Source organism: Rhinatrema bivittatum, chromosome 4 (assembly GCF_901001135.1).
Source record: "Rhinatrema bivittatum chromosome 4, aRhiBiv1.1, whole genome shotgun sequence".
Lineage (NCBI taxonomy): Eukaryota > Metazoa > Chordata > Amphibia > Gymnophiona > Rhinatrematidae > Rhinatrema > Rhinatrema bivittatum.
The window spans coordinates 62918307-62930644 of NC_042618.1; the positions used below are offsets into that span (position 1 = coordinate 62918307).

Consider the following 12338-nt stretch of genomic DNA (forward strand, 5'->3'; position numbering starts at 1 on the left):
GATTCATTATTTTTGTATCATTTTGCTCTGCATTGAAAGTCATCTGCCAAGTCTAACACTTCTAGAATCTATCCCTGCAGCTCACTAGCATGAAAATGCTCTGGTAGCTGGGGTGGGATGACATGGCATTTAAGAGCCAGAGTGCTAACGGGAAGGAAACACTGAGTTCCATACAAGTGATTCTCCTGAAAGAGGAAGGAAAATCATTTTTTTTAAACAGTTTTCTCCCTGAAGTGTACAAAGTTATAAATATATTGCTATAGGCTCACAAGGAATTATTTCAAGCGAGCTTTAGAAACCTCACTTCTGGCCACTAAACTTTGTTGCACTGCATTTCTGCAGGCAACTTTGGAGTCATCTATAACATGCTGCTTCAGGACTATTTTCTTCTTTCTCTGTGATAAATAATTGAATGGTACGTTACCTCTGTCTTCCATAAACTTGTAAAGCTGCTGGAGGAAGTTGTCCCTCTCTTCAGGATCAAGCTCCTCTTCAGGCTGAGGAAATATGAAGTGGTACCAATTTATGAAATGGAGGTACATGCACACATACAAACATTTATTACTTAAATCAAATATCAAAAGCATAGGGTACCAATGATCCTGTGGATTAGTCATTCACAATAAAAATAAAAGGAAAGTATTTATATATTGCTAAGGAGACATATAATGAAGTAGACATAGTCAGGTATGAACACATGACTGTGCAGGTAAGTCATCTACAGATATGTGGTAATATAAAAAGCAAAATCAGACATCCTGGATAGCTCGTCTGTCACTTGTCTACCAAATAGCCCAAGGCATATGGATATGAAAGCACTAAAGTGCATGCTGTGGTGCATTCTTCATTACATTATTTATGCCCCGTAAAAACAATGCCAGAGTTTATTCACTGTTCATAGCAACAATCTTAAAAAGGCTTCTCCCCCAATATCCTTACTATCTCCAAGAGTAATGGAACAAACAGAGGGTAGTTTTCAAAAAGGACTTTGCTGGTAAAGTAGTGCTTCACCCACCGAAATGGCCCGATATGGGTTTAAAATTACATGTGCAAACACACACACACACTAATGTGTGTAGTGGAAAGGCATGCTTGGGGGGAGGGGGGGTTTTAGGCAGAGGTGGGACTTGCAGGCACACTTTTTGACTTTAAAAAACGTCTGTGTACATTTTCTGGGCCAAACTGTGTGCACCAAATCGCAAGTGTAATTGTGTGTGTAGTTATGCCAGGGCAATTTTTTGAAGCTATCTTACATAGGACAGGTTTGTTTTGATAACAAATTAGGCAGCCTATTATAAAGGTTACCCCCATACTGTACAACAATCTGGGTATCAAGTCATTAAATACAATGCAAGTGTTTCCATGATGAGTGCCAGATGCAGTTCAAGGTGGAAAGCAAAAAAAAAAAAAAAAGGAAGATTACTGGTGGTGCCAGTCTCTCAGATAAATGTACAAAACCTGGTCTGGAAGCAAGCAGTAACCTTTCCACCCTTCAAACCTGGTGGTTTCTACACAAACTACGTTCCCTGTTTGCTCACCTTCATTGCAGGTCCAATAAAAGTAGATGGACTTGGGGGGAGGGGGGGGGGGGTTAGTGGGAAATCAGCTTTCTTGGATAAAAGTTAGAATCCCTTGAAGAAGATAATATTTTCTGCAAATAGGCTGTAGGTAGCCAAACACTTCCCATTCATTTTTGAGGGGGCATTTAGTTATGAATAAATGAGCACACAGTTTTAGAGCAAGGGGAGCATATTTTACCTATAATATATTAATATGTGACATGTTAAATCTTAGTATTTTGTCAGTTGTGTTTTCTGTATCTGACTTTAGACTCCAGGGAAATTTAATCTGAATATAGATTTTCTAGGACAGTGATAAGCAAGTTCAAGGTCGCAGCATAATTTTGCTACCAGGACAGATGCATACACACGTCAGGAAAATCGGATTTAACCAATACTGAACAGTAAACCGGTTTATGAAAGTACATTTTAACAGTTTTTCAGACATAAATGTGATTGAGGAAAGGGGAGTTGTCACAAGTTGAACAAATCTGTAAAACCCTGTAGCATAATTTGACATTCGTATCATTTTTTCCCCCTCCCAATTGTTGGTGTTTTAAGGATCCAAAGTCCTGAGAAATGTGATCAATAACTAGAATTTAGTGATCTCAGCAGGCCTCATATGAAAGAGGCCAACCATCATAACCATAAAAATTGCTGCTGCTGTAACATATTAGTAGGTGACATGAACACTTATTGAACAGTCACAGTAATTCTTTCCAGTGTTCCAGTCTTCCTATACAACAATAAAGTTTCTGCTGAAAAATGAACAAACCAAACAACAAAACTATAGTCACAAAGCTGTTCTGCCAAAAAGTGATGGGAAAAAGTCAAGATTTAACTGGTATTAAACTAAAATGAAAAAAATCACCTATTTTAAAAACTGCAGAAATCTGACAGTCTTGTCTGAGTTCTCTGGCTCACTGAATATGTGGAGATACTATCCTGCAGTACAATGAAGGACAAGCTTTTTGTAAGAGGCTAGTTCAAAGGATAAAATAGCTTTAAACATGTATTTAAGATGGATGCTCAAAAGAATCTAATAATTTATTCTGAACAATATCAGATGCTTCTTCTACATAAATTCTGTCTGGGTATAGAAATTACAGCAGCACAGTTGCAAATTTGTTTGCCCACACTTCTCTCTCTATGCCTAGGATTTGAGGTAAGGGGTGGGGGAGCGGCGATAGAAACAAGACCTACACTAGTGACCAGACCCCTGTGGCCAGTACCTCCTTCCCAAGAAAGAATCCTGTTTGAATCAAGAGAAAGAAAAAATTATATCAAGAAGCAGGAAAGAAAAAAAAAAAGAGAAAGTAAAATGTTACCTGAACATATATTCCACTGAACTTTCAAATCAGAACATCCACTTGGGCTAACCATAAAATCTGAGACTGAGCACAAGGATTTCATTGTAAATTCATGTAAGCACTTGAATAAGAAATAATGCAGCATGACACATCATACAATCTGTGTGTCACAGACACTCACATCTAAGCTACATTTTGCCAAACAGTGCTGGGAAGTGTCTAGGTTTTCTATCCTGCCGAGTTTTAGTGAAGGCTTGCTTGTAAATCACTTCTAGCTCAGCACAGGCACGAAGGAAATGGTCTTGAAGGTACAAGCACTTTAATCTTCCTTTTCTGCATCTGTATGGTCATTCTGTGCAGTACAAAGCGGGGGAGTGGTTTGCAGTGCTCAGGAGAATAAAACAAAGGTTCTGAATAGTTAGGAATGACTAGGAATGCCAAGCATTTCACACTGCTCTGGAACAGTGTAGCTATATTACACATTTGCTGATAAATTCAGTGATCCATTATTTTATATACTTGTATTGCTTTTGCACATGCAGCACAAACTGGGGTGGGTGGAATCTAACATGTGAAATCATAGTTGTAACCCTAGAATTTAAGATCTTGAAAAGAACAAGAAATCTGTTCTAAAATGAACCCTCGATTACTGAGTACCGTGCTGAAGGATGAGCACACACCCCATTCTTTCTACACAGGCATCACACCAAAAGACATTCAGTCAGAGTGAGTCTGGGTCAGGCTCTCTTCATATGCTTGCTCCTGAACGAGATCAGTTATTGGTGTACTGGAGGCTCAATCCAGCATCCTTAGTATTAATGTACTGCAGGACATGACACTGCACCTGACAGTGGGGCTTGCCATCCCAACATGTGCTACTTCCAAGGCTCACTGGGTTTTGCTGCATGTCAGGGACAGACTGGCCCACACTTAACAGGGCCAGAGAAGCAGAGCAAGTACAACTGCAGTGGCCTCTTTAAATACACAAATCTTCCATTTGGAGGAAGGAAAAAATACCACACTACAAATAGCCTGGAAAACGTAATATACATTCAGATGTCCAAAAAAGACTGTGCTTATACTAGGAGAATTCACATTTTCTTTGGACTTCCATAATCACTGTGAATCCTTTTCTAATGACCAAGCATTTGATAATTTTGCTCAAACATTAAGTTAATATACAGACAACTTTACCTCCATTAATATCTGATCTTAAACCTTCATGTTATTTTTTAAGTAAGTATTTCTCTTTGTAGCCTGCAAACTGTAGGCTCTCATTTTCCCCACTGCTGTAAGTAATCTCTCAGAAGCTTTGCCTCATGTGCTTAGGCCAAATGATTCCATCTTGGCTTGAAGTAAAATTGCTGGCTTGTCAAATGAAATGCTATGTGTTTGAAAACAGATGTTTGACTATTTTCTTTACCTTTGCATTCAAACCTGACCGTGTTTTCAGGCACCATGCACAACAGAGCAAGGACAAAAAGAGGCAAGACGGCACAATATTTTATGATTTTCATTTGCTGTTAGGAATCATTTCCAACAGAATAGGAACAGAACACCATAACAGGCAACAGTTCACACCCTATAAAAAAAACAGACAGCCTGCTCAGCCCTGAAGACTGTAAGAAAATAAGCCACACAATGCACTCACATTCCAGACAATGCATTTCAGAATCTGTGCACCTTTCCTCGTCGTCTTCATCTAAATCAAAACACCCCACATCGTTCTCTCATTCTGAAAGCTTATTTTATATAAGAGGAGCTCTAAATTTGAGCCAGCATTCAAAAACTGTTCTTGCCCTGATGTTTCTAAGAAAATGATCTTGGTTCCATGTTGCATTAGAATGACCCGAAGCCTTCTAAAAGGCTTAGATAACCTTACGAATGGGAATTATTGACACTGCAGATTAAACATATCTAATGCTTACCTGGATGCCGCATTCCTTTCATATGCAAGTCTCATATCTCCCTTCCGCCTACAGTCTAGTGAATGTCAGGCAGACTTGCTGAGATTTGCTTTCTTCCTCCGTGCAAGGCATCTGCCCAGTTACTGCATTACTAGCATTCTCTCCCAAATGAAAAAAAAAAAAAATCAGACATTACATGAAAGCAGGAGAAAACGACAGCCCGTTTGAAAGCATCTGGCAAACCTCCCCTGGCAGCTTGCCAAGCCTCTGCTAAGCCTTCCTGTCCCCTCCGAGCATGCTCAGTTCCAACCAACAGCAGGTTACTATGGCAACGCTCTAGGCAGCCCCCGAGTAGGAACAACCATTCTGCTTCTGGTGTCCAAACCACACACAGGACGGTGGGGGAACGCAGCAGCAGCAGCAGATTGGCTTTCCCAATACAAAGCGAGTCTGCACATACAATATACAGCGCTGCATAGATTAAATGGAACCTGGTACTCGAGGGGTTAGAAAGCAACCAAGTCTCCTTTGCAATGGATTACTACGGCGCCTTGGAAGCTATTTGTGCTCAGAGGGCAAGTCGGTGAGGCTATACCATGCTATCGTGGCCCTGAATTCAAAACCTCAAAGGGGAAGGCTTTACAAAACATTAAGAAGCCTGCAATCTCTACTGAAATGCAATATACTACAATCAAAGCCAGCAAAGTCAGAGAGCAAAACGAACAACCTAAAAGTCCCAAAGCATTTTATAGCTATTGTAAAAGCAGCCGTCACATTTATTCCTAGGGTGTGGGACATGAAAAGTAACAATGACTTTTTCCAGATCTAGGGAAATCCCTCCAAGTCTCTGCTCCAATGACACAGAGCAGATGAGAAATCACAATGCTAGCCATTTCTGTCTGCAGCAGGAATTTTTTCAGTCAAATTTATTTCCAATTCATAAAGTGCATAAAAGTCTCATTAAGGAAGTTTTGATGCACAAGCAGACGAGCATTTCACTAGCTGATGCAGTCGTCAGTTTCTAATCTCACAAACAAATCTTTAAAGCAAAAAGAAAAAGAAAAAACAAATATATAACACCAGACATTCCTACATACTACAAAATGACATGCCTTACGTAACAGGAAATCTCACATTTTCAGAAAAGCAAGACATGCTTGAATACTATGTTGAGTAACAAGTAAAAACCAAATCTGAAGTTTCCTGAATACATCAATACTCCTCCAAATCTGCAAAAATGATTATTTGCACATCAAATCAAATCAGCAAGAGAAGAGAGAAACAGAAGCAGGCACATAAGCTACCTGCACACCCAGGTGCCAACAGAATGCCTCTCATGCATTTCTCTGGGCCTAGCAGATAAGCAAGTTTGCTTATTATAAAATGTGTTTTCCGTAGATAGAGTGAATGAGCCATGTCGATGGGTGCAACGTCCTCCAGCGGTGCGGCTCGGAATCTTCTCCAATAGTAGAGTCTTTTTGTTCTGCTCATGCGCAGGAGTTCCTGCGCGCGTACCTCAGCCATCAACGGTTTGTGTCAGTTGGTATGCAAAGAATGGATTACGCTTTTCCAAGTTTTCAGAGTCTGCCAGGGAGGTGGGTGGGTTCGCATGGTTCATTCACTCTAAGGAAAACGCTGTTTACAATACGCAAACTTGCCTTTTCCCATGAATAAGCCATGCTGACTGGGGAGTCCCAGGCTGAGGGTTGCTACCTAGAGAAGCATGGCGATGCTCAGTCTATAATCCGCAACCCAATCACCTAAGTGGCAAGCTCTGCCCACTTGAAATTCCAGCTAAAATGACTCTCCCAACTGAAGTGTTCGACTCAGAGTTTATCAAGACAATAGTGTGCTGTGAAGGTATGGATTGATGACCATGTTGCAGCTCTGCAGATGTCTGCAATGGGAATGTCTCTCACATGTACAAGTGAGGTTGCTGTGGCCCTTATTTAGTGTGCCTTCACCTTTCCAGGAAGAGGAGTAGAAGACCTGGCGTGGCAGTAGTGGATGCAACTTGTCAACCAGTTAGCAAAGGTTCTTTTGGAAATAGCCACTCCCAGATTGTTAGGATTGTAGGAGATGAATAGTTGGTCAGAGTCTTTTCCCTTTGTGAAGCATGGGATTTTGGAAAGAATGGTCGGGAGAGCAATAGATTCATTTAAATGAAAGGCAGACACCACTTTTGGCATAAATTTTGGGTGAGGCCCAAATTTTCATGGAAGAACTGAAGAAATGGTGGAAAATGGACTAAGGTTTGCAGTTCTCTAATTCTTCAGGCAGATGTAATTGCCATTAGGAATAGTACCTTCCAAGTGAGGAACTTCAGTTCAGCCATAGCCAGGGGTTTGAATGGACTGGACATGAGGGCAGTTAACACTGTGTTCACATCCCATGGGACTGGAGGTTTCTGTATTGATGGGCGAACGTTTAAGAGTCCTTTCATGATGTGAAATACTAAATGGATGCATTGCGATGGAGTTCCCATCTACTGGATGATGATATGCTGCAGTGGCACTCAGATGGACTCTGATGAAGTCTGGAGACCTTTCTGAGAAAAGAAATATAAGTAGTTGAGAAGGAGTTTTGGGGAACAATGATTGTTCTTGGCACCAATCAAGTAATGGGACCATTTGAAGGAGTAGTTACGACGAGTGGAGGCTGTCCGAGAAGAGAGAACATCCTGAACAGCCATTTAGAGGCCCAAGGGTTCTAAGACTTGGTGCTCAATCTCTGAGCAGTGAGATGGAGAGATAAGAAAAGGGAGTGTAGAAGGGTTCCCCCCCCCTCTTGCGTCAGAAGTGTCGGCTGACAACCCAGAGGACAGGATGGTCGCTCTGATAGTTGTATTAGATATGCATAGCATGGTTGTCCCGGCCTGTACGCCTTGTCATGGATGCACTTCTGAATCATACGGGTTATGAGTGGGATCAGCGGGAAAGCATAGATAAGGCCCTCGGACCTAGAGAGGAAAAAAGCATCCTAGGTTATCCTGTTCAGGGAGGAAAGAAGGACATAGCAGAAGGCTTCCACTTTCGCGATTGTACTGGGTTGCAAACAGGTCTATGAAAGGCATTCCCAACTTGCTAAAGAGACTGTTTGCCACATTTTGGTCGAGGGACCACTCATGTGGATGGAACACTCTGGCTGAGCTTGTCACTCCTGGGAGATACATTGCCTGAAGGTATATGGCCCACTTGGTCGCCCATTCCCAAGGTGATATTGTGCTTCCTTGCACAATAATCAGCGAACCTGATCTGCCTTGCTTGTTTATGTAAAACATCAAGACTTGGTTGTCTGTATGGATCATTATTGTTTTTCCCATAAGGAAATCTTCGAATACCATTAACGTTTTGCAAATAGCTCTCAACTCTAGAACGTTAATCTGGTAGTAGGACTCTTTGGGGGACCATAGTCCCTGGGTTTAAGAACATAAGAAATTGCCATCCTGGGTCAGACCAAGGGTCCATCAAGCCCAGCATCCTGTTTCCAACAGTGGCCAATCCAGGCTACAATTAACTGGCATGTACCCAAACACTAAGTAGATCCAATGCTACTGATGCCAGTAATAGAGGCTATTCTCTAAGACAATTTGATTAATAGCAGTTAATGGACGTCTCCAAATCTTTTTTAAACCCAGCTACACTAACTGTACTAACCACATCCCCTGGCAACAAATTCCAGAGCTTAATTGTGTGTTGAATGAAAAAGAATTTTCTCCAATTAGTCTTAAATGTGTTATTTGCTAACTTCATGGAGTGCCCCCTAGTCGTCCTATTATCGAAAGAGTAAAGAACAGATTCACATTTACCCTTTCTAGACCTTTCATGATTTTAAAGACCTCAATCATATCTCCCCTCAGCAGTCTTTTCTCCAAGCTGAGCAGCCCTAACCTCTTTGGCCTTTCCTCACAGGGAAGCTGTTCCATCCCCTTTATCATTGTGATCAACCTTCTCTGTACCTTCTTCAAGGTGAAGTCTTTACCATGGAGCGATACAGAGGCATTATGATGTTTTCTGTTTTATTCACCATCCCCTTCCTAATTATTCCTAACATGCTGTAGCACATTGAGCTGACGATTTCAAAGTATTATCCACTATGATGCCTAGATCTTTTTTCAGGGTGGAAATTCCTAATATGGAACATAACATTGTTAATAACAGCATGGATTATTTTTACTTACATGCAACACCTTGCACTTGTCTGCCATTTGGATGCCCAATCTTTCAGTCTCAAGCTCCTCTTGCAATTTATCACAATCCACTTGTGATTTAACCACTCTGAAAATTTTGTATCTGCAAATTTGATTACCTCACTCGTCTTACTCCTATCCAGATCATTTATAAATATATTGACATGCACCAGCCAAGTATAGATTGAGGCACTCCACTGTTTACCTTTTTCCCACTATGAAAACTGACCATTTAATTCTACTCTGTTTCTTGTCTTTTAACCAACTTGCAATCCACAAAAGGACATCACTTCCTATCCCATGACTTTTTAGTTCTCTTAGAAGCCTCTCATGCAGGACTTTGTCCAACGCCTTCTGAAAATCCAAATACACCACATCTACTGGTTCTCCTTTGTCCAGGTTTATTCACTTTTTTTTTTTTTTTTTTTTAAGTAGGCGATTTGTGGGCAAGACTTCTCTTGGGTAAATCCATGTCTATCTAAATGTTTTGTGATTTTATTCTTTATAACAGTTTCCATGATTTTTCCTGGAACTGAAGTCAGGCTTAATGGTCTATAGTTTCCTGGATCACCCCTGGATCCCTTTTTAAATATAGGGGTTACAATGGCCATCTTCCAATCTTCAGGTACATCAGATTTTAATGATAGATTACAAATTTTTAATAACAGGTCTGAAATTTCATTTTTGGTTCTTTCAGAACCCTGGGGTGTATACCATCTGATCAAGGTGATTTGCTACTCTTTAGTTTGTCAATCAGGCCTACCACGTCTTCTAGGCTCACCGTGATTTCGTTCAGTTGATCTGAATCATCACCCATGAAAACCTTCTCCGGAATGGGTCTCTCTCCAATATTCTCTTCAGTAAACACTGAAGCAAAGAAATCATTTATCTTTCTGCAATGGCCTTATCTGCTCTAAGTGCCCCCTTAACCTCTTGATCATCCAAAAGTCCAAACAACTCCCTTGCAGGCTTTCTGCTTCGGACATATTTTAAAAGTTTTTATTGTGAGTTTTTGCCTCTATGGCCAACTTCTTTTCAAATTTTCTCTTAACCTATCAATGTCTTACATTTAACTTGCCAATGCTTATGCAATTATGCTTTATCCAATTTTTGAATGAAGATCTTTTGGCTAAAATAGCCTCTTTCACCTCACCCTTGTTATTTCTTTTTCTACACTCTTTAACCATGTCAGTAATCATTTTGCCTTCCTTCCACCTTTCTTAATGCATGGAATAGATAAGGTCTGTGCTTCTAGGATGGTATTTATTTATTTTTTAACAGTGCCCACACCTGTTGCACACTTTTTACCTTTGATAAAATGAGAAAAATAGTTAGAAAAAAACTGAGAAGTGCAGCTACAAAGTTTCCCTTTTGAAAGTTTAGTGCTAGAGCCATGGATTTACATACTGTCCCCCCTTCCAGTCATTAATTCAAATTTGATTATATTATGATCACTACTGCCAAGCAGCCCATCACCGTTCTCTCATACCAAATCCTGCGCTCCACTGAGAACTAGATCTAAAATTGCTCGATCTCTCATTGGTTCCCGAACCAATTGCTCCATAAAACTGCCTTTTATTCCACCCAGGAACTTTATCTCTCTAGCATGCTCTGATGTTTCACTTACTCGGTCAATACTGGGGTAATTTAAATCTCCCATTATTATTGCACTACTAGTTTGGTTTGCTTCCCTAATTTCTCTTAGTATTTCACTGTCCATCTCATCATTTTGGCCAGGTGGACAGTAGTATATTCCTATCACAGACTGAAAACATGGCTGTTCATGAAAGCATTTCCGGACCCTTAAAGATTCACTACCGTCAAATGCAGCATTACTGAACATTTCCTATTAAACTGAAACAGTCACTATCTACCAATCATTACAATGTTTTACTTCTTGTTAAACTTTTTATCTTTCCTCTAACTTTAATCCCAGTTAGAATGACCCCCGTTTTATTGTAACTTTTTCTTCCATGCACTTGTTTTACTTTTTAATGTATACTCTTATGTTATTAGATATTTACGTTATAATGTATTTCTCACCCCTTGTTTTATGTAAACCGACATGATACGAACTCCGTGAATGCCGGTATAGAAAAATACAAATAAATAAATAAAAATAAATAAAACTATAGTCTTCCCCAACACACAAGGGATTTCTACCCATAAAGATTCAATTGTACATTTAGTTTCATGCAGGATCTTTATCCTGTTGGACTCTATGCCATCTTGGAAAAATTGCCACCCACACACCAAGATACTCCTCTCTGTCATTGCAATATAATTTGTACCCCGGTATAGCACTATCCCATTGATTATCCTCTTTCCACCATGTCTCAGATGCCAATTATGTCTAGGTCACCATTCACTGCTATACACTAATTCTCCCATCTTACTTCTAAGACTTCTAGCATTAGCATACAAACATTTCAAAGTGAGTTTTTTGTTTGTATTTACATTCTGCTTTTCAGTTTACAGGGAAAAATTGGAATCTTTTAGCTCAGGTGAGTTTTTCATTATAGGCACTTGGACTACTTTTCTTATTATTGGAACCTCTCTGTTGGTATGCCCCAACTGTAATGCTTCATTAGTATCCTTCGAAGATACCTCCCTCTAAACCATATACTGCTGAGCAACTGTCAGCTTTCCCCTTAGAGCAGCTTTTAAACTAGAACAATCTCCTTTTTAAAGGGTAGTGCCAGCAACCTGGTTCCATCCTGGTTATGGCGGAGCCCATCCCTTTGGAAAAGACTTGCCCTTCCCTATAAGGTTCCCCAGTTCCTTACAAAACTGAATCCCTCTTCCTTGCACCATTGTCTCATCAATACATTGAGACTCCGGAGCTCTGCCTGCCTCTGGGAACCTGCGTGTGGAACAGGGAGCATTTCAGAGAATGCTACCCACAGATTCTAGATTTCAGCTTTCTACTTAAGAGCCTAAATTTGGCTTCCAGAACCTCCCTCCCACATTTTCCTAAGTCGTTGGTGCCCACATGTACCACGACAGCCGGCTCCTCCCCAGCACAGTCTAAAATCCTAACTAGGTGATGCGTGAGGTCCGCCAGGTAGGCATGTTACCAGGCAAACTTCACGCCCAACAGCCACCTAGCTGTCTACATTCCTAATAATCAAATCACCAACTATGACAGCAGACCTAACCCTTCCCTCCTTGGCAGAAACCCTGGGAGAGCATCCTTGGTGCGAGAGGCAATGCTCTCCAGGTGATGCAGGTTCTTGCTATAGGATCATTTCCTGCTGCACCAGGTTGATGCTCTCCAATCATGAGACATTCCTCCAAGGTACTACCAGGAATGCCAGACTGGAGTTGGGACTTGGTTATGTCCCTGAAGGTCTCATCTATATACCTCTGTCTG

The 12338-nt window shown here is 40.7% G+C and overlaps 1 protein-coding gene across 8 annotated transcripts in view; it reads right to left on the reverse strand.

Annotated features, from left to right (window-relative positions):
* The window catches only part of ARID4A (AT-rich interaction domain 4A), a 178111-nt gene that overhangs the window by 97106 nt on the left and 68667 nt on the right, over positions 1-12338 (reverse strand). For all 8 annotated transcript variants that reach the window (XM_029598224.1, XM_029598218.1, XM_029598217.1 and 5 more), the window contains exon 12: positions 425-497. In XM_029598224.1, the coding sequence (XP_029454084.1) occupies positions 425-497 (73 nt within the window). The remainder of the gene's footprint in view (positions 1-424; positions 498-12338) is intronic.